This window comes from Spermophilus citellus, assembly GCF_964194105.1.
Source record: "Spermophilus citellus genome assembly, chromosome: 5".
Lineage (NCBI taxonomy): Eukaryota > Metazoa > Chordata > Mammalia > Rodentia > Sciuridae > Spermophilus > Spermophilus citellus.
Genome location: NC_138186.1, coordinates 52,185,072 through 52,207,362, shown reverse-complemented (window position 1 = coordinate 52,207,362; position 22,291 = coordinate 52,185,072). Strand labels below are relative to the sequence as shown.

The 22,291-nt window shown below is 35.8% G+C and overlaps 1 protein-coding gene across 3 annotated transcripts in view; it reads left to right on the top strand.

Annotated features, from left to right (window-relative positions):
* Nucleotides 1-22,291, top strand: part of SRPK1 (SRSF protein kinase 1) — a 69,704-nt gene that overhangs the window by 43,849 nt on the left and 3,564 nt on the right. For 2 of the 3 annotated variants that reach the window (XM_081294372.1, XM_081294374.1), the window contains 10 exons: nucleotides 532-638; nucleotides 1,206-1,371; nucleotides 2,837-2,862; nucleotides 3,517-3,730; nucleotides 4,105-4,524; nucleotides 4,895-4,995; nucleotides 9,634-9,741; nucleotides 18,186-18,255; nucleotides 21,013-21,105; nucleotides 21,418-21,510. In XM_081294372.1, the coding sequence (XP_081150498.1) occupies nucleotides 532-638; nucleotides 1,206-1,371; nucleotides 2,837-2,862; nucleotides 3,517-3,730; nucleotides 4,105-4,524; nucleotides 4,895-4,995; nucleotides 9,634-9,741; nucleotides 18,186-18,255; nucleotides 21,013-21,105; nucleotides 21,418-21,510 (1,398 nt within the window). The remainder of the gene's footprint in view (nucleotides 1-531; nucleotides 639-1,205; nucleotides 1,372-2,836; nucleotides 2,863-3,516; nucleotides 3,731-4,104; nucleotides 4,525-4,894; nucleotides 4,996-9,633; nucleotides 9,742-18,185; nucleotides 18,256-21,012; nucleotides 21,106-21,417; nucleotides 21,511-22,291) is intronic. The other variant, XM_081294373.1, reaches the window with a different exon arrangement.

The following is a 22,291-nucleotide window of genomic DNA, read 5'->3' as shown; positions in this document are numbered from 1 at the left end:
ATCAAGTCAGTTTTCTATTTTTTTTAAAAAGGGCTAAAGATCTATAGCTCAATGGAAGTGCTTGCCTGCACTGGGTTCAATCCCCAGCATTGTAAAAAAACAAAAAAGAAAAAAAAGGTTGACATTTTTTTTCTAGTTTTGATATCTAATAATGCCTTGGAATCATTCAGGTTTTGTTTGTTTTAGTTTGAGTCTCTGATAGGAACTATTAACCCTCTATATTAGGGAAAAAACTGCTTTGCCTAAAACTCCTCAATAGCTTTAGCTTAGTGCTTGCACTGTGTGTGGGGGTTTTATTTCTTTTTACCACTGAGTATATTAATATGTATAGTTTTTATCAAGAAACTAGCTCTTTCTCTTTTCATGGATTTTTTTTTTAGCAGTAGACCTTGGAATTTCAGAATATTGACAATCAAGCTCTATAACTTTTTGTATCAAAAGAAAACAATATGTAACACTTTCATTGTGGTGGAATCTTTTGTTTTGCCCTTTTCTCTTGTGCCTCCTTTTTATTCCTTAATGAACTCCTAGATATCTGCATGGTGTTTGAAGTTTTGGGACATCATCTGCTCAAGTGGATCATCAAGTCCAATTATCAGGGGCTTCCACTGCCTTGTGTCAAAAAAATCATTCAGCAAGTATGTCTCTTTCTCTTTGCTATGTGGTCATTTTTCAAATATTGCTGAAGATCAGGTGTTCTTATTCCCAATAGAATTTTTATTTTAAAAATCAGGGATTTTTAATTGCTAAAATTAAGGTTTTTTCCCAGCCCGTGGGGTGTATTGTGTCTATCCTGTTTGTAATTATTGAAAATATCTAAATCTCCTTTACCTATACTTAAACAGTTAAAGGGTATGCTGAATATTTGTTGTCAGTCTTTTTTTTTTTTTAAAGAGACATAATCTTTAATTAGGTAAATTATAAAGACTGACAACAGGGGCTGGGGATGTGGCTCAAGCGGTAGCGCGCTCGCCTGGCATGCGTGCAGCCCGGGTTCGATCCTCAGCACCACATACCAACAAAGATGTTGTGTCCGCCGAGAACTAAAAAATAAATATTAAAAATTCTCTCTCTCTCTTTCTCTCCTCTCTCTCTCTCTTTAAAAAAAAACAAAATTATGTCCAAATAGAATTAGCTTTATAAAACTTGGAAATCTAGACCAGTCTTCTATATTGTGTTTACAAATTTGCTGTATTCTCATTCAGGTGTTACAGGGTCTGGATTATTTACATACAAAGTGCCGAATCATCCACACTGACATTAAACCGGAAAACATCTTGTTGTCAGTGAATGAGCAGTACATTCGTAGGCTGGCCGCAGAAGCAACGGAATGGCAGCGATCTGGAGCTCCTCCACCTTCAGGATCTGCAGGTATATTGGGCAAAGAGGGGCTTTCCTCTCATTGGAAGTTTAGATAAATTTCTACCATTGTTTATTGCCAAGGTGTTAATAAGACACTATTTGATCATTTAACTGTAAAATATTTAAGAAATAGATCAACCTTCAGGAGACTTTTTTCTCATTATTCCTCTGATATTCTTACAGACATGTTATATATTAAAATAGCTAATTTGTATTATTGTATAAAGGTGTTATTTCTTTTATTTGATGACCATTTTTGCTGTGCTACTGCTTACCATGATCCTACATGATGACTTATGGATTAGTGATCTGCAGAGGAACAAGATAACATTAAGAACTTGGGGGGGATAATAGAGGGGTGGTACCGGGGATTAAATTCAGGGGTGCTTGACCACTGAGCCACATCCCCAGCCCTATTTTGTATTTTATTTAGAGACAAGGTCTCAGTTGCTTAGCACCTCACTGTTGCTGAATTGGCTTTGAATTTGTGATCCTCCTGCCTCAGCCTCCCCGGCCACTGGGATTACAGGTGTGCACCACTGCACCCAGCTAAGAGCTTGGGTTTACGCACTAGGATGAGACTTTGATATTAGTTTCACCATTGACTTTGGCTGGCTGACTTGATTTCAAGAGTTACCATGATTAAATTTCACATTGATACATTTATGAGTATGCCACATAATAGTATATGTTGAATAAATTATGGTTGTGAACATTTTTTTCCATTTTAGTAGCTCAGTCATATTTGAGGAACTTTCTTGATATGCAGGTTCAAACAACAGTTATCATAAAGTTTCTTTAAAGGAAGAGCAAAAAAGGAGGAAACAAGAAGTTAAAACAAGAGTTTAGTTTTGCACAGTGAACAAGTTCTAGAGTTCTTTTGTACAACAATGTGGGTATACTGAGCACTACTGAACTGTATATTTAAAAATGATTGAGGATACATTTTTCATTATGTGTTTTTTACCGTGTTTATAAATGTTTTTTAAAAGAAAGACTAAATATCCTACCTAAATTAAACTGTTATTTATAGTATGTTCTATAGCAAATTACTGTAGTTCTTGGTGTCACCTAGGCCCCTCTCCCCCACTCTTAAAATTGACAAGTTCCAAAGGGGAAGAATTTGGAGGTTGAAGTGCAGGTTGGGGATGAGGTGCTTGTTGCTTGTCACTTTCTATTTTAAACAGTGTGGGAATGGGAAAATAGATGATTTTAGCAGCATTAATAGTGGAAACCAGAAATTAGGACTTGGCCCTTTGTGTGTATTAATGCTACCTGGGGAAGGATTCATTTTAACTTTTTTAAGGTTTGGCAACTTTTGTATGCATTTGTTTTCTTTAAAAATAAGGATAATGTGGTTTCTACTGAAGTCCTTAAAAACAATAGACTGTTCAAGAAAAGCTTTTCATTTTGGTTGGGTATCTTGCCTGCTAAATACTACTAGAATTCTTACTTGGTTTTCTTTTCTTTTCAGTCAGTACTGCTCCCCAACCTAAACCAGTAAGTATAAGGGGTTTCTATATTTAATTCTGATCAATGGGCTGTAGGCATGCATTCTTCTCTTATGGATAGTCTGTGTTTAAACAGAGTTTGGAAACCAAGGGAGAAAATATTCCTGCGCTTCTGTAATTTTCTTCAGCAAATTCCCATGCATCTTCAGCAAATCCCCATGCATCTTCAGCAAATCTGTACTGGTGATGCTTCTATAAATTTGAGTGTCTGAGAGTAAACTAGCCCCACAGACCACTCAAAAGACCAGATTTGTTGTTTGGTTTCATAAGAATATCTGCTGGTCGTTTTCTTTTCTTATCTTTTCTTTCTTTCTTTCTTTTTTTTTTTTTGGTCCAAGGATTGAGCTCAGGGGTGCTTAACCACTAAACGACATCTGCAGCCCTTTTTATATTTTATTTAGAAATAGGGTCTCACTAAGTTGCTGAGGCTGGCTTTGAATTCGAAATCCTCTTGCCTCAGCCTCCCGAGCTGCTGAGATTACAGACTTGCACAACCACTCCTAACTGCAGCTTTTAAGTTATTGGAAAATCTTAGGGAAAGAATGAAATATAATTAGGAAGTATTTAAAGTTAACAGTTATCTCCAACTAGGGATAATGGATTAGCCACCTGAAGGCTTTATCTGTTTGTAATCTCCGCCCAGGCTGACAAAATGTCAAAGAATAAGAAGAAGAAATTGAAGAAGAAGCAGAAGCGCCAGGCAGAATTACTAGAGAAGCGAATGCAGGAAATTGAGGAAATGGAGAAAGAGTCGGGCCCTGGGCAAAAAAGACCTAACAAGCAAGAAGATTCAGAGAGTCCTGTTGAAAGACCCTTGAAAGAGAACCCATCTAATAAAATGACCCAAGAAAAACTTGGTATAAATAGAGCATCACAAAAATTACTTTATGGCACAATTTAACATTAATATATCATTGTTATATAATATAGTGGTTTCATATATAAGTACATCTCTGGGAGTGTCCTTATAAGGATTTAGATCTTTTCATAAACGTTAGGCAGGTGACATACAAATGTAATTTCTAATTTTTTTCAGGAATTAGAGCATAGACTTTGTTTAGTCATTGGGTAAGGATAAAAAGATCTTTGTTCTTCCATAAATAGGTTTTAGATATTTAATCATGTTTTTATGTCACTCAGTATAAGTTCTAGAAATGTTTAATCTTGTGAGAAATTGTTGCTTCACTCACATACATACACATACGTCCTGTTTTGTTTGTTTGTTCTTTAGAAGAGTCAAGTTCCATTGGCCAGGATCAGACACTTATGGAACCTGGTGTAGAGGGTGGTGCAGCAGAAATTAATTGCAATGGAATAATTGAAATCATAAATTATACTGAGAACAGTAATAAAGAAACATTGAGGCTTAAAGAGGATCTGCATAATGCTAATGACTGTGGTGTCCAAAATTTGAAGCAGGAACCTAGTCTCCTAAGCTCCCAAAATGGAGACAGCAGCACAAATGAAGAAACAGACTCTTGTACACCTGTAACTTCTGAGGTGTCAGATGGCATGGTGTGCCAGTCTTCCTCTAATGTAGACCAGTCATTTGGTGAACAGGACATCAGCCAACTTCAAGAAAGCATTCGGGCAGAGATACCTTGTGAAGATGAGCAAGAGCAGGAACATAATGGATCACTGGACAATAAAGGTATCCATGCAGATACACCAACATTCTCCCCTGCACAACACATTCATGATTTCTAGACTAAAAAGTACCATTGTTTTTGTAACTACAGTTTTAAGCAGGTGTCCAAGTTCCCTTTAATATGTAAAGCACTAGCTAACTTTGAATTTTATTGGTTGTGTATGGGCTTCAGAATATTTCACTTGGTGCTCTGATCACAGAGGTTTTAATCGTAGAAATAGAAGTTATTGCTGTGTTCTTTTTGTCTTAGAAAACTTATTATAGGTTGCCAGTTGAGGGCCTGTTTAACTCTTACCTTGGAGAGAATCATTAGAGCCCTTTGGGGTTTTTTTGTTCATTAAATAGTTTTATTGACAGTGCCTGTTGTCTGTAGGAAAATCCACTGCTGGAAATTTCCTCGTTAATCCCCTTGAGCCAAAAAATGCAGAAAAACTCAAAGTGAAGATTGCTGATCTTGGAAACGCCTGTTGGGTGGTAAGTTAAACTTGTCTTCGTGCTATGTTTTGAAGTGACTTGGAATGAATAAGAATTTAGACTTAGTTATGGGAAAATAAAACATCTGTATTCATATCATCACTTAACATTTTAGTAAATATAGTTTTACTTTTTTTAAACCTTTTTTTGGAAAGTTCAGATATATCTATGAAAATAGAAAAAATAATAAAATAATGAACAATCCACCCTCAACCTCCACCTGTTTACCCATCACCCAGATTCAGTAAGATGAACTCCTGGGCAATCTTGTATTATCATTATTATTCTCTTTTCATACCTTTAATGGCTGTGTTCATAACCTCCCTCCACCCAACTTCTTTTTTCAAGACTGCAATCTAACTTAAAAATTGTGATCTTTTAATTCACTTAATATGCTTTTTATATTAAATCAGACGGTTACATAGTATTCCCTATGTCTTTAAACATTTTTGACAGCTCTTTGTGATTGATAATCTTTTTGCATGAATCTGTTTGTAGTTATCTTTAGGACATGTCCTAAAGGTAGAATTGCTAAGTCAAAAATTAGGTGATTTTTTTTTTTTTAAGGCTTTTAGATATATAGTGCCATATTACTTACAGAATGGTTTCAATGTAAATGAAGACTACTCAAAAAAGAAAAGAGGAAATGATCCAGAATCCAAGAGGATCCCATTTCCAGTCTTTATTCTAGAATATTGTTAAAACATTTTAGAAGAAATAAAGCTAGAGCTGAGTGCTGACTGATAGGAAGATTGAACAGCTTTCCAAGTAATTAGAATCACTCTTCCATACTACTCTTGTAGTCACCCAGAGCTTCACCTGTATGACTGGTAGTAACTGCTATAACCTCCCTCACATTCTTCCTCCTGCTACACTTGCCTTCTATGTTGTTGGTTGCACAGCTATCAGAGTAATCATTCAAGTTTCAGATAGTCTCCAAACCTTCATTCTGAGGTCCTACTCAGAACGAATGCCAAAGTTCTATGGTCCAAATACCACTAAGCAAAGAGCACTTACTGTCCCTCCCACCTGAAATGCTTTCCCCAAGATACTGTGTTTGGCTTTCTCCCATATTTTCCTGCACAAACATAATTAGCAAACCACCACTCATGAGTCGCTCTTCCTCTCTCCCTTCAGTTTCCCCCCGTAGTACTGAACACAACCTGATACTCTATATTTGTCCCTTTTCCTGAAATATGTGTCCTATCACGACAAAGATTTTTTTGGAGTCACTGCTGTATCCATAGGACTTAGTGCCTGATACATAGTAGGTGCTCAATAAATAGTAAATGAATCTTAGCGAATAATATTGGTTCTAACAAATACCACACTCTTCAAACATCAAATGTTGTCACCTTTCTGCCTGCCTACCCCCATTTCAAGTTTTTTGCCTTTGTCTTTGGAACACTTTCTTGGCATGCCTGTTTATTGATGTGTAACACTTCTTCGTTCTGGTACAATGCTTCCTGTCCCTTTTATTACTGAAGAATAAATCTCTTCAGCTATTACATGTATATCTTCCTTTTTATATCATCTCTACTAAAATGACCTTATATTCTTTTCACCCATTTACTCATTCAGCATTGGCACATACTCTGAACTGGACACTAGGACACAGTGTTCTACCTTGCTGGATTCTGCTCAGCTCTGACTTTTCAGTAATCTATTTAGCATATCAATGACTGGTACCCAGTAATGAAATTTTACATAATTTTTAAAGAGCTTGGTGGTGGTGGTGGTGGTGGTGTTGTTTTTAAGAAATTATTACACCTTTTGTGTTTTGCTTATCAGGTATGCATGTACACAATTTAGAGACAATTATAAAGACTTTGATTTTAAAATGTGTTATTCTTTTTGCCAGCTTTTCACTCTCCTGATGTATTTACCTTTATATAGATAATAAATGACATAGTTATAGTAGGTCTCCCCCCCCCCCAATTCTAGCTGTTATTTCTTTCTGGAAAATAGGACCCCATCTATCACCACTACCCCAGTCCCCATTTTGCAAATGTCATATCATTTTTTCCTAGATGAATATTCTATACTTAAATTATTGGGATTCCTTTTCCTTTCTGCATTATTTGGCTTGCTTAATTTTCTTTGTAATATTTATCACTTAATTCAACTCCATAGTTTTACCCAGTGATGTAAAATACTCATGCTTTAATATGGACAGATACATTTGGATATTATTTCAGCTTAATTTTCCTAAAGAGCTCTGTCCTGGAACCTGGAGTCTTAATCTGTGTTCATCTGATTGGGTTGCCCATTTGGATTTCCCTTCACCATCATCCTATAGTTTATTATTTTCTCTGTCTTTATAGCCCCTGTTTATCAGCTGTCTGCTATCCTTTTTTTTTTTTTTTTTTTGCAGAGGACTTGAGACCTCTTCAGTACCATATTTCATTACACATTTTATGCCAAATTTTTTTGTAAAAAAATGAGGTGCAGGGCTGGAGTTGTGGCTTAGAGGTAGAGCACTCGCCTAGCATGTGTGAGGTCCTGGGTTCGATCCTAAACACCACATAAAAATAAAATAAATATATTGTGTCTACCTATAATTAGAAAATAATTTTTTTAAAAGTGGGGTATAACCAGTATGTGAAGCTTCTTTTAAAAAAAATTGTGCTGGTATTACTTAAAAGTCATTTATTACTAAATGATTTACATGAAATACTTGTGAATATATGTAAATGCAGCAGTGACAATTATGTGGTAGAGTACAATAGCTATAAGAAAGAGTATGAGATTTGGGGGAGACTTTGAATGTCTCGTAGTCTTTATTCTGGTCTTACATTCAGTTGACTATGTTTAAAGAATTCTAGGTTAAAAGTAATTATCCTTCAGAATTTGTCAAAATTTATTCATTGTCTTTTAGTTTCCATTCTTCCTGCTAATGACCAATGCCACCCTGATTCTTCATCTTTTTATGAAAGCTTTTTCCCTTGCAGAAGTCTATAATATATTATTTCATAGTGATGAGCCTCACTAGAAACCTATTTTCACCTGTTAGGCTAAAGATTTGGTGTGTACTTTGAATTTTGAAACTAATTCTTTGGGTTTGAATCTTTCCTAATTTTTTATATTATATTCTCCTCTTTAGTGTTCATTCTGTACTTCTGAAATACCTTTATACAAATATTAAAACTCTTACATAGGTCCTCTTCATCTCTTACCTTCCTCTCCTATTTTCTTTCATTTCCTCCCTGCCCCCCCTAAAGATTTTTTCGTATAGATCTCATTATTTCTTATTTCTCTTATTATACTTCCACTCTACAAGAGTTATTTGGTTCTCTTGTTTCATTTGTTCTGTGTGGGGTGCTTAGTGGGACATGTTCTACCACTGAGTTATATCCCTAGCCATTTTTTTATTTTGGGACAGGTTCTTGCTAAGTTGCCCAAACTGGCTTAGAACTTGCAATCCTCCTGCCTTAGCCTCCCCAGTCAGTAGGATTGCTGGAATTATAGGTGTGCACCAGCTTAATTCTCTCATTTTTAAAAATAACATCCTGTTCTTATTTTAATATTATTTGAATTTTTTTCCTTTATATAGGTGAAACTAAGAAAACTAAACTTTTCTTATTATTCATTTAATTTTTAATTATGAAAATTTTCAAACATGGACAGAAATAAAATAGAATAATGAACACTCAGGCCAATAATTTTTCTTCTGTATCTCAACCTTGACCAGATTATTTTGAAGTATAGTCCTATATATATTTTTTCATTCATACATGACTTATTGAAAGGTGGGGTTTTTAAATATCTCAAATAATGTATCAAACCCTGGTCCTTATGCACATGAAGGGATCACACTACTCTGTACCTGACCCACATTTCCAGCCCTTTTTAGTTGTTGAGACAGGGTCTTAATAAGTTGCTCCGCCTAGCCCTGAACTTGGGATCCTCCTGCCTCAAACTTCTGAGTAGCTAGCATTACAGACATGTGCCATTGTGCCCAGCCATATTTGATGTTATTTTGAGGGATTAAAGGTGTACACAGGAATGAAGAATTCTTTATAGGTGGTATGAGTGGTTATAAATGTCTTAAAACCTACAACTTTTAGTTGTTGTTGGTTTTTTTAAATACCTTTCTTTTATTTATTTATTTATTTATCTATCTATCTATCTATCTATCTATCTATCTATCTATTTATTTATTTATTTATTTATATGTGGTGTTGAGGATCAAACCCAGGGCCTCGCACTTGCTAGGCCAGTGCTCTACTGTTGAGCCACAACCCCAGCCCAACTTTTAGTTTTCATAATGAAAACTTTGAGTTGAATCTGAGTTTCATTTGTTGAAGTAGTCTGTTAATTCTAGACAAATGAGCAACATAATTTTTATTTGGAATAACAATTTTTCATTTCTTATAAAGCTATTGTTATTTCCTAAATCTGTTTATCTATATTAAATTTATTGTCATCTGTTACAAAAATAATTTGGAATAGCATGTGGTAAGGCTAGGATTGTCTGGGGGTAATAGCTTCAAAATGATACTTGAAAAGTTAGCTAAATGGAAACTTTGGGGAAAAACTTAAGAGAATTTATTTTCATCTTCATTATTAAGTAATCCTGACTTGTTGCTTTTTAGAATAAATGAATTTTAAAATATTCTTTCCTTTCTATTTGTTCAGCACAAACATTTTACTGAAGACATTCAAACAAGACAGTATCGCTCCCTGGAAGTTCTGATAGGATCTGGCTATAATACTCCTGCTGATATTTGGAGCACAGCATGCATGGTAATGTTTTGTATCCTTTGACCTTGTTTCATACCTTGCCCTGTTTCAGCAGACCAGCAAATTAACAAGCAGAAAAAGAACTTATCATAGGTGACTTGTCATGGGAACTATAAATCATGTGTCTGGAGGGTCTAAATTAAAAACAACTGCTGTGAGGTTGATTTGGATTAAGTTACAAGTACCCTCACCCTTATAGCATTGATCTGTTTGCAGGTAAGGCACACCTGGAAACTATTTTATTCTGTACAACTCAGCAACTTGTCAGACATTTTTTTCATCTTTGGAACTCAAAATATGAAGCCAAATCAGACATAGATTCATAAGTTGCTTCTTTGTCCCTAACAAGCAACTACTCAAGTAGTCAGATTTAATTGATATTAAAAATTTCCCACAAATAGACTTACATTAAAAGTCATTTTATCATTTCCTGAAATGGAGTATAGTCTTTGAGATCTTTTATCACTGTTTGTCCTGTTTGTTTATTTACTTCTCTTTCACAAAGTTATAAACCCCATGCTGGAGAGAATAATGTTGGTTATATGTGGCTGGCATGTTTTCTGTGGGTACTTGCAGTGCAGTTCTGATGATAACTACCTGGAGTTCTTGTAGACTTGACAGGTTAAGGGCATAGTTATGCATAAGACTGTCCTTATTTCAGACTCCTGCCTCAAGCCAAGTGTCTACAAGCCACCTGCTCTTCAGGCCAACTGGCTACAATAAATTCAGGGATTCTCATTACCCATTCAGAAAACAGTTTTATGGTAAAGGATACAAAATCAAGATGAGACATAGGATGAAGTGAGAGGGTGCCAAACATGAAGCAAGTTTTATTGAGATTTCATTAATTGGCTATGCCTTTGAATACGATCTCCATTCCTCATGGAGGGATTCTAAGGTTGAGAGTGCAGAAAGCTCCAACCCATTAGTCAAATGGTTGGTCTTCCCAACATTTCCAGCCTCCATTCTAAAACTATCTAGGGGTCTGCCATACCATAAATTTAGGTAAGGTCCAGGAGGCCCACTTGGGAATTCCAAAGCTAAAGGTCCCCTCCCAGGAAACTAGGACAAAGACCGATGTATTTTTTATATCACAAGGCTTAATATTTGTAAACCATCAAATGAATGAACAGAAGCATACTAAACTCACTTCAGGAAGGATAGATTGGAAGCTTCAACTTCTTTCAAGTCAGATTACTTTCATCCATGAAAAACTTGGTTTTCAAAAATAGTAAAAGTTGGGGCTAGGGCTGTAGCTCAATAGCAGCATGCTTGCTTAGCATGCGTGAGGCACTGGGTTCGATCCTCAGCACCACATAAAAATAAATAAAGCCATTCTGTCCTTCTACAACTACAAAAAAATTTTAAAAAATAAAGTAGTAAAAGTTGCCAGGTGTGATATGTACGCTTTTAATTCCAGCAACTCAGGAGGCTAAGGCAGGAGGACTGCAATTTGAGGCCAGCCTCAATAACTTAGGAAGCTCCTATCTCAAAAATAAATTTTAAAAGTCTGGGTGTGTAACTCAGGTAAAGCACCCCTGGGTTCAATCCCCAATACCCAAAATGGTAGAGTTAAAACCATTAAAATATTAAAAAGAAGAAGAGGTAATAGTAGTAATAGTAGTAGTAAGGTAAAGGATGCACTTAAATGCTACAATTTTCTTGACCAAGGGATGGAAAGCACTTATGAATCAATATCATGAAAACTTTAGCCCTACTTTTTTTTCCCTAAATTTCTCTCATTCTGCCAATAAATATAGGAAATGTTGCCTTAAATTTGTCATATACTAAATAAGTATAAATCTCATAATTTCAGAAGTGCTGGAAAGATGGATATCCTGCATCAAATAGTTGCAAATAGTTGATAGAAAGGTTCTGACCCTTTCTGAGAGGCTAAGAAACAAGTCCAGAAGTTGCCTTCCACATTATTGATGGAGATAAAGTTAGAAGGGCAGTTATATAAAGGGTCAGGACAAAATATCTGTGAAAAACATTAACAATCTCTCAGGGCATAGAGGAAGATCACTGGCAGGATGAAATTCTTCCTTGCTGTCTTTTAAACATCCTTTCCCCTTCAGCAATGCGGAAAAAAGTTTATAGTTTCCAGTTAGATCTTTTCTTGTAGCTGTTTTTTGTTGTTATTGTTGTTGTTATTTTGTTTTTTGTTTTGTCTTGGTTTTCAAATCTTTTTATCTCTGAAATTCGGGACAGAATTGGTGGGAAACTGAATGTGCCTATACATAGTAAGGAAAATTGCGTATTTTTATCTGTCCCTGAAGTTACATCTTACTAACTACTGGTATGTTTAGGGGGAAAAAACTAGAGAATATAACTTTATTTCCCCTGAGATGTTTTATTAAGCAAGGGAATGGCTCTGGGAAATGGAAAAAGGGTTTCATCCTATTTTATGTTTTGAACTCTAAGGCTGCTAAAAGGCCCTAAGCTATCAGAATCCAAAAGTGATGTATTTGACCCATAAAGTTTTTCCTGTCATCCCCATTCCTAACCTGAGCTGCCTGAATGAAAATGCAAAAAAAATGACCACATTGCTCAATAGCTATTTATATTTCACCAATGATGGTCACCTTTATTCAGCAGCAATAAGTCATGGTGGTAGGGATAGAATACCATTTTAATGAGTAATATTTTGAGTTATTTTCATGTAATTTCATATCTTATACAATGAAGCCATGGGTTTGCTATTTCTGTTGTTACTATTGCTGCCACTGCCAGTTTTCTGATAAACAGATATTATAACACGTTTAAAAAATAGAATACCTTGGGGCTGAAGTTGCATGCAGCTCAGTGGTTAAACACTTGTCTTGCATGCATGAGGCATTGGGTTCAATCCTCAGCACCACATACATACATACATACATACATACAAACATACATAAAGATATTGTGTCCATCTACAACTAATATATATATATATATATATATATATTTTTTTTTTTTTTTTTTTTTTAACAGAATATCTCAAATGGGCGCAGTGGCACACACCTGTAATCCCAGCAGCTCGGGTGGCTGAGACAGGAGAATCACAAGTTCAAAGCCAGCCTAATAATCTAAGATGCTAAACAACTCAGTGAGACCCTGTCTCTAAATAAAATACAGAATTGGGCTAGGGAAGTGGCTTAGTGGTCGAGTGCCCCTGAGTTCAATCCCTAGTACCAAAAAAAAAAAAAAAAATCTTGTTCTTGCTTCTCTCACAGGTAGAGAGAAGATCTTTGTAGCTAATGTAAGCAGGGGTATTTGGATTCCCAGACATTGCTATTAGTGAAGGGGAAGAACATGGCATTTTTTAATAGGGAAGTAAGCCAGGGAAATTGAGAGAAGCAAACATTTGCTCTCCAAGGATGATAGAGTCATAGTTGGTTGATTATAGGTCCTGCATTTTCATTGTAAACCCTGCAAATAGCACACAATTAAGAAGGAGGCAAGGTAGTCTTCTTTTGATCATGCATAGCTTCAACAAGTCAGTTCACATAGTTGTATGTTAGAATATTTATTTTAGGAATACTTTTATTATCAAAGTTATCAAAAGTTTAATTCCAAATCTATAGCAGTATCTTATCCTTATTGTTTAGCTTTTGTTTGTACCAATTAATGTCAGACTTAAGTCTATTGACTTTCCCTACTAAGGGGAGAAAAAAAAAAGACTTGGTTCTTGGCCTTTTTCTATTTTCCTGGGAGATCCCATGACATCTCCAGTCTCACTTACCTCTATATTTCATCAGGCTTTTTCTGTCCAACTATATCCTGGGCAACTCCATTTGAATATCTAATAAACAGCTCAAATTTAAATTTTTAGATCAAAAGGTTTGATCAAACCTCAAAAGGTTTGATCCACATATTCAGTTTTTATAAATGACCCTTTGTTCACCCACTTAAAAAGCTCAAATTCAAAACTTTTAGGTTAATTTCTTAATTCTTTTCTCCTTTTGCTCTATACACCTAGTTCATCTGCAAGTTCTACCTCTAATATATATCCAGTTCCAGTCACTTCTTACCTTTTCCATTAACCCATTATGTCAAGTCATCATTGTTAAATACATAGACCACTACAGTGGCCTCTTCTTTATTAGCTTCTGTTTTTCTCTCTTTGGGGTACATTCTCTCATAATAGCCTGAGTGATCTTTTGGGGGGAGGCGGTACTGGGGATTCAACTCGGGGACCCTCAACCACTGAGCCACATCCCCAGCCCTATTTTGTATTTTATTTAGAGACAGCATCTCTAAATAAAACAGTGCCACACTGTTGCTGAGACTGGCTTTGAACTCACGATTCTCCCATCTCAGCCTCCCATGGGATTACAGGTAATGTGCCACTGTGCCCAGTCTGAGTGATCTTCAGTATTAATCAAATCATGTTATTTTCCTGTTTTAAATTCTTGAATTGCATCTATTTTAGTCAATTTTATTTTCTTTAGTCACACTAAGCTCCCTCTTACCTCTTACTCTTTCTCCTTCTACCTATATAGGTCTTGGCTCAAGGTAACCTCCTGACCATTATGATCCAATGGTCTATAACTGAGCTATATCCCCAGCCCCACTGTGTTGTTTTAATTACTGTAACTATCAACATTTTAAAGTTTTTAGTGTACAGTGTTTCTTTTTTAAGAGGAATTGTTCTCATGATTTATTTATCTATCTTTCTATTTATTTGTTGGTAGTTGTAGATGGACAGCATGCCTTTATTTTATTTGTTTATTTTTATGTGGTGCTGAGGATCAAACCCAGTGCTTCACACATGCTAGGCAAGCACTCTGCCACTCAACTACAGCCCCAGCCCCTCTCATGATTTCCTTCTCAGATAGTTCATTGTTATTGTTGTATAGAAATACTACTGATTTTTGTGTATTGATTTTATATCCTGTAATTTTACTGAATTTGGAGTCTTTACGGATGGAGATACACACACACACATACATAATGTTAACTGTGGTTTCTCATAGGTGGCCTTTATGCTCTTGAGTTACATTCCTCTTGTACCTAATTTGATGATACTTTTTTATCATGAATGGATGTCACATTTTTTTCTTCATCTAATTGGTTTTTGTCCTTTGTTCTATTAATGTGTTGATTCACATTTATTTGTCTTTGTTGAACCATCCATGCATCCCAGGAATATGGTGATGATCTTTGTTTTTTTCTTTTTTTTTTAAGGTGTAGATGATTTCTTTATTTTTATGTTGTGCTGAGGATCGAACCTGGGTCCCGCCCATGCTAAGCAAGCGCTCTACCGCTGAGCCACAATCCCAGCCCCATGTGTGATCTTTTTAATTTGCTCTCAAATTCAGTTTGGTAGTATTTTGGCATCTTGATTAGTTCAGTGCCGGGGATAAAACTCAGGGCCTTACATGTGCTAGGCAAGTGCTATGCCACTGAGAAACATCCCCAGCCCAGTAATATTTTCTTGAAGAATTTTGCATGTACCAATTTTGCATATACCTATATGTTCCTAATGTTTTCTAGACTTCAGCAATAAAGCCATCAGGTTTTGGGCTTTTCTTTGGTGGGAAAAACTCTTTTGTTACTGATTCATTGTCCTTACTTGTTACTGGTCTGTTTCAGGTTTTGTATTTCTTGATGATTCAGTCTTTGCGGGTTTTATGTATCTAAGGATTCACCCACTTCTGAGTTATCCAGTTTGTTGGTATATAAATTATTCATCGTAGTCACTTATGACCCTTTGTATTTCTGTGGTATTAGTTGTTAAATGTTTCTTCTTTCCCTTATTTTGAGCCTTCTCTCTTTTTTTTGGGGGGGGGGGGGTGTGCTGGGCATTGAACCCAGGGCCTTGTGCATGCAAGGCAAGCACTCTACTAAATGAGCTATATCCCCAGCCCAAGAGCCTTCTCTTTTTTCCCCTTAGTCTAGCTAAACATTTGTCAATTTTGTGATCTATTTTTTTAAAGCCAGCTTTTAGTTTTGTTCATTTTTATGGTCTTTTTCATTTATTTCTGCTTTAGTGTTTATTATTTCCTTACCTCTCCTAACTTTGAGCATAATTTTTTGTTCTTTTTCTAGCTTTCTGAGTAGATATATTATTATTTGAAATCTTTCTTATTTAATGTAGGCATTTATTGCTATAAACTTTTTCTTAGGACTGCTTTTGCTATATGCCATAAGTTTTAGTATGTATCATTTTTTATTTTTAAATTTTATTTCTGTTTATTTTGTCCTGGGCATTGAACTTAGGGCCTTTCAGCTGCTAAGTATATAGTCCACCACTGAGCTACACCCCCAGGCCCCATTAAGCACTCTAAATAACATCATATCTATTTTTTTTTAACTTTAATTCCAGTATATTTACTGTATGAGACTTGAGATTTTGCAAAAGTACTGGTTTCAAAAATTTTTGTTTCTGTGCCAATTTTAGACTATAACCCTTAGGTTATACAAGGTAGAACAGGTTCTGTTGGTGTGGCTTAGTTTTATAATGAACTGCTAAAACAAATAATGCCTAACAAGACACCATTGCATTCCTGACATTATGGAGACAAGTAGTTGATTCCTAGAACTGTCTTGAAACTTGTAGTTAACCTCACTCAAGTAATTTTGAGAAAGGCTGTCTTGAAATTGATACTGTCATGAAACTGATACTGGTGAGCCATCAAGACCTAAACTGGGTCTAATTTGAGAATGTGAATAAATCCACCCCTCAGTCCTTTTTCTTTTTCTGGGGATTGAACCCATGGTTGCTCTAACACTACATCACCAGCCCCTTTTATTGTTTATTTTGAAATAGGGTCTCTGAGTTGCCCATGCTGACCTCAAACTTATGATCCTTCTGCCTCAGCTTCCCAAGTTGCTGGGATTACAGTACCCACCATATGTGCACCACCATACATCTGGCTTGCCCCTCAGTTGAGATTATCTTAGTACCATTGACTCAATCAAAATTGACCTATGTCTGCTGTTAGCTTATAACTGTACTTTCACATAAGTAATGCCATTTTAAGAAACTGCTAGTGTGTTAGTTATTTTTTGAAAAATCCATTTGTAATCAGTGAAAAGTTCACGTAACCTCATTATCCAGGTGTGCTGTCCTTCACGTACTGCTTGACATTCCAAAAGAATTCATCTCTTAAAAACCTCAATGTTTTGCAAAAGGTTTTCAGTTCACAGGAGATATGTGCCTTTCTTTTCCTAGTTGTGAATGCTGACCTCTACTGGTTACATAAAATAGAGGGACTCCCTATACCCTTGACATTTTAACTTTTTCTGAGTTTCCGTAGACCTAGAAATTGGAACCTCCATCTGGGACTATTTAGGGAGTATTTTCCACACAAAAGTTAAGAATAAACTTTTTATCAGTGACTAAAGAGTCATTGGTAGAAATATGTGAGTACTTGATTTCGATTTAGGGTACAGAATTCAGTTTCTAGCTATGTGAAATTATAATGTAAAAAACACCTGCTCTTATGAACAATTTAGTACTTTAATATTCAGGTATGCCCTTTCCTAACCAAAAGTGAAACTCAGGAGGACTGAATTGCTGTTTTGTTTTTCCCCTGACACATAATAATTTAAGCAACAAATATGTATGTGTGTATGTATATATAGAAACACACACTGTACCCCATAAAATGCACAATTATTAGGTGTCAGTCGTTCATTTTTATGGGGTACAGTGTGTTGTTTCTATATACAGTGTATAATAATCAAATTTGAGTTACTGGCATATCCCTCACTTCATTTCTAATTTCTGTGTATTAAGAATATTCAGGGGCTGGGGATGTAGCTCAAGCGGTAGCACGCTCGCCTGGCATGCGTGCGGCCTGGGTTTGCTTCTCAGCACCACATACAAACAAAGATGTTGTGCCCGCCGATAACTAAAAAATAAATATTAAAGTTTTCTCTCTCTCTCTCTCTCTCTCTCTCTCTCTCTACCTCTCTCTTTAAAAAAAAAAAATATTCAGAGTGGTCTGGGAATATAGCTCAGTTGGTAGAATGCTTGCCTTGCATGCATGAGGCCTTGGGTTTGTTCAATCCTCATCACCATAAAAGAATATTTAGAGTCATCTCCGATAGCTATTTTGAAATGTACTATGTAACAATGTGTTATTGTTAATTATAGTTACCCTACTGGGCAGTAGAATACTAGAATTTCTCTTATATGTGACTTTGTACCTGAGACCTTCAAGATTCCCAACCTCCCTCATTCCCTGCTTGATTATTTTTTTGTTTTTTCTTTGGTTTTTGTTGTTGTTGCTTATTTTTTCCCTGTGGAACATCAGTCCAAATAATTTTCTCTTTTTTTTCCATTTTATTAAGATAAAGGTGTGGAAGAAAAGTTCTTTAGGACTAATTTTAAGACATTTTTTAAAAAATGGTCATCTATAGATTTTTTCCAAGAATAAAATTTCTTGAGTCAAATAGCAATAAGCATTTACCAAAAGCCCTCTTTAATGCTTTGTATGCTATCCTCTTTTTCTTAGGCCTTTGAACTGGCCACAGGTGACTATTTGTTTGAACCTCATTCAGGGGAAGAGTATACTCGAGATGAAGGTGAGTGAGTCCCCTTAGCCAAATTTGTCTGTGCATGGCAGTTACTTTCCACATGTGGCTAATATCATTTGCCCTCGTAATCTTGTTAGTGTGCCAAGTATGTATAAGTACCACAAAAGATAGAAATTTAAGAAATATTTCATATTAGATATCAGATATACTAGGTATTTTATAAAAGATACTAAAAAGCTAAAAGTAACGGATACTAAAAGTAACGGATGGTTGGCATAAGGCCACAACTGGTAAAATGAAAATTTTATTTGACAAGTAGTTTTTTATTCAACATCCAATTACCTTTCTTTGTAGGTCTGTGACTTGTTCTTTACCCAGTTTAAATATACCTGTTCATAAACCTGTTCTCAGCTGTGCCTTCAACTTTATTTGGAAGTCAATAATCTTCATCTAGAAACACTACTTGACTACAGATACCATCCTATTTACATAAATTCTATGATACTTTTCACTTTTCTGAAATCTGAAGCTTTAATTTTTCTTTTTAAATGATATTCATGTTTAGAATGCCACTTAATAACAAAACAAAATGATTGTAAATTTTTCAGTACCCTGTAAGGAAAGCCCCCACTTGTTTGCTTCATCCATGAGGCTAAGGAAGCAGACATTGTACGAGTCTGATTTTTGGTGGTGACATCCAAATAACTAGATGAGTTAATAAGCTGAGTGAAAAAATGGTTAGAAGTGGGCACAGTGGCACACACCTATAATCCCAGTGGCTCAGGAAGCTAAGACAGGAGGATTATGAGTTCAAAGCCAGCCTCAGCAGTTTAGTGAGGCCCCATACAACTCAGCAAGATCCTGTCTCTAAGTAAAATATAAAAAGAGCTGGATATGTGACCTCGTGGCTAGTGCCCCTGGGTTCAATCTCTGGTACCAAAAAAAAAAAAAAAAAAAAAAAAAAAGGTGGTAGGGGTGGAGGGACTAGGGATATGGCTCAGTGGTAGAGCACTTACTAGCATGCCCTATACTCTGAGTTCAGTTCCCAGCACTAAAGAGAAAAAAATGATTAATGTTTTGCTTTGTTTTTATACTATTCAATTAATGTTTGTTTTGTTTGCAGGTTTAATGAGGGTTAGTTTAAGGGAGTACTTACTTAGCGCAGCAGCCCAGTGGAAAGAACATGTGCTTCACTGGCTATGCTTTCCTCCAAGTTTTGGGAAATCACATTTTATGTTCTATGGAACCAAGAATGTTCTCTGTTCCTTAGTGTGGTCCCCTCAGGTTTTAATAGGCAGTGTTAGTACAGCCTGCTGATATTCCTAACAAAGCCCAATTGGGAAAAGATGTGATAATTCCCATAGCCAGCTACCTGTTTTGATTGGTGTAGTTTGGATACTTTCTTAAAATGCGTGTCCTTTGTAAGAAAATACTACAACAATTGCCCATGTACCCACTTTTCTCCCCTGTTCTTTCCTTGTCTTTTTTTTTTTTTCCTCCTCTGAGTTGTAAATTTAGAGTTATACGTTAACAAACAGTGTTTTTTAAAAGCCTTATTATCTATTTCTAGGGAAGTAATTTTTTTTCTCTTTACTTTCCTATAGTCTTTATTAATACTAGTGTTTAGTACAGAACACACATACTGGCTAACATCATATTGAGTGGTACCTTAAGTTATTAACCTGAAAAATTGAAATATGTATGTGAGAAAAATCTGATGAGAGAGAACCATCTTGCCTAGATATTTAGATTGTAACTTATTTCCTCCTATACAAGTCAATACTGATAATTGTTAGGTCAAAGCCTTGCCTTTCTGTTCTATTCTACTGCAGTTTGCCCCATAAGAGCAGGAAAAAAAAAAAAAACTTAATCCCGACTATGTATGTATAGTTTGTTAATAGTCATGCTATACCGGGGCCTAAAATAGAATATCCGCTTATTATTACATTCCACAGACCTAACTCCTGGGATAATACTTGATAATTTTGCATATTGATATGTCAATCCTGTGATTAATTAAAATGCAAGAGATAGGTTGCTGGAACTAAATAACAATTCCAAGGGAAAAATAATTCCATGGTATAGAACTAGTCTACCACGCGGCCTGCGCAGTGGTTTCATTAATGAGGTTCTAGGCATAAAGTTAATTAGAAGAGAGACATATTAGTAGCCTGCAGTCAAGTAGCTATATTCTTTAAAATGTTTGTGCTAATTTAAAAGTGATTTTGGGCGGGGGTGGGGGGAGAAAAGCTCTGGGTTAGATGAGACAAGATATGAGTTGTCATTGTAGTTTTTAGCTCTTTTAGCTCTCAAACTTTAAGTAGGCCATTTAGTCTCTTTGAAGTTCCACCTTTAAAATGTGGCATTAATCTTAGCCTGTTTTTTCAGGGTGACTATAAATACTCAGTCATATGTGAGGGCTTTGTCATGAATATTCCTAGATAAGGTGATGTTTTAGTCCTTAAAGCCCAGAATAGTGTTACAAATAAATAACAGTTATAAATTCCTAAAGCAAATTGGCATTTTGTTTTAACCTTACCTGAAGAACCTACCTAAACCTAGATAGAGACAAACTAAAAAGCATAAAGTTATAGATAGTCTGTGAGATCCAGAATGAGACTTGCCAGCTATGATCAGGTAACCAGCCACCTGAAAAAATGTCTGGCCTTCCCAATCTTGCCTTGAATATCATTGGTTTTACTTGTAGTTACTTTTAAACACGTAGTCCTTGAAAAAGCTATTCATAGAAAAAAATCTCTTTAACAACTTGTCCTTCATCCTGTTCTTCTTACCCTTCTATTTTAGACCACATTGCGCACATTATAGAGCTGATAGGCAGAATTCCAAGACGCTTTGCCCTCAGTGGGAAATATTCACAGGACTTCTTCAATCGCAGAGGTAGTATTGCTAAAATGAGTTTCCATCTAGGCCCCAGGGATACAACTTCAGGAAACAGAGCATTCACACCAAGACTATTTTTAGTTATCACTCAGGTCCCACTGGAGTGGGTACCCAATGTTTTTATGATATTCTGGATTCTCCATTAGATGGATAGAGTCCACCTCTTCCCATTTAGGACAGAAAGCAAGCTGAAATGCTTTACAAAGAGGTGTGCATGCTACTCTTTCTGCCAGTGTGTAGAGCTGCATTTGTTACTCCTGTTATGTATGTCTTTTTTTCCCCCCCTCTTGAAATGTTTGAAACATACAGATCACATTGCATTGATCATAGAACTTCTGGGGAAGGTGCCTCGCAAGCTCATTGTGGCAGGAAAATATTCCAAGGAATTTTTCACCAAAAAAGGTAAAACAAATGTGTTTGTTCCCAGACATTAAGGGGGCAAAAGTACTTAAAAACGAAAAGGTAAGTACAGCTGGTTACATATTTCCACTATCCTACAAAATGGTTAGCCTACCTTGAATGCTAATCTGTGATTTAGCAGAGGGGTGAAATAGTCAAAAGGAGAGATAAAGCTGAGTATCCAATCTCAGCTTTTCCACTAGCTGATTTCTTCTTAGGGAAGATAATAATTTATTTTTTCTGTTAAATTAGTTAATATATGATTACTTCTACTGCAGCACTGCTGGGAAATGGACAAATTTTTGCTGGTGTTCTGTTTACAAACTGCCTCTACCAAAGACCAAGTGGTTTGGTTTAAGCTTCTTAGGAGTCGGAACTACATCTCAGTCATCTTTGTATCCCAGTGATGCCTAACACAATCACCTAGACACCTTGTGGGTTAGCCGTACAAACTGATTTAGTACTTTAGTTTCATAATTTGTTATTACATATTAATGAAAGAAACAGATAAGACTCTCACTTTAAACTTTTGACTTGATAATGTATCTCTTATGCATTCCTAATAAAACTGAAATATGAAAAGCTAATCTAGAAGGATCTAGAAAACTGTCTGGCCTGTTTTTCTACATCGTGTCGTGGTTCTCCTTTTCATCACAACTGCTACTCAAATGCTTAGAAAAATTATTTTTCTCAACCCTTGACAGGAAGCATTCTCAGAATCATCATTCTTTCTTACACAATTTTTTGGGCATGAAAATGGGGAAATGCTTGTAAGGGTTCTTCC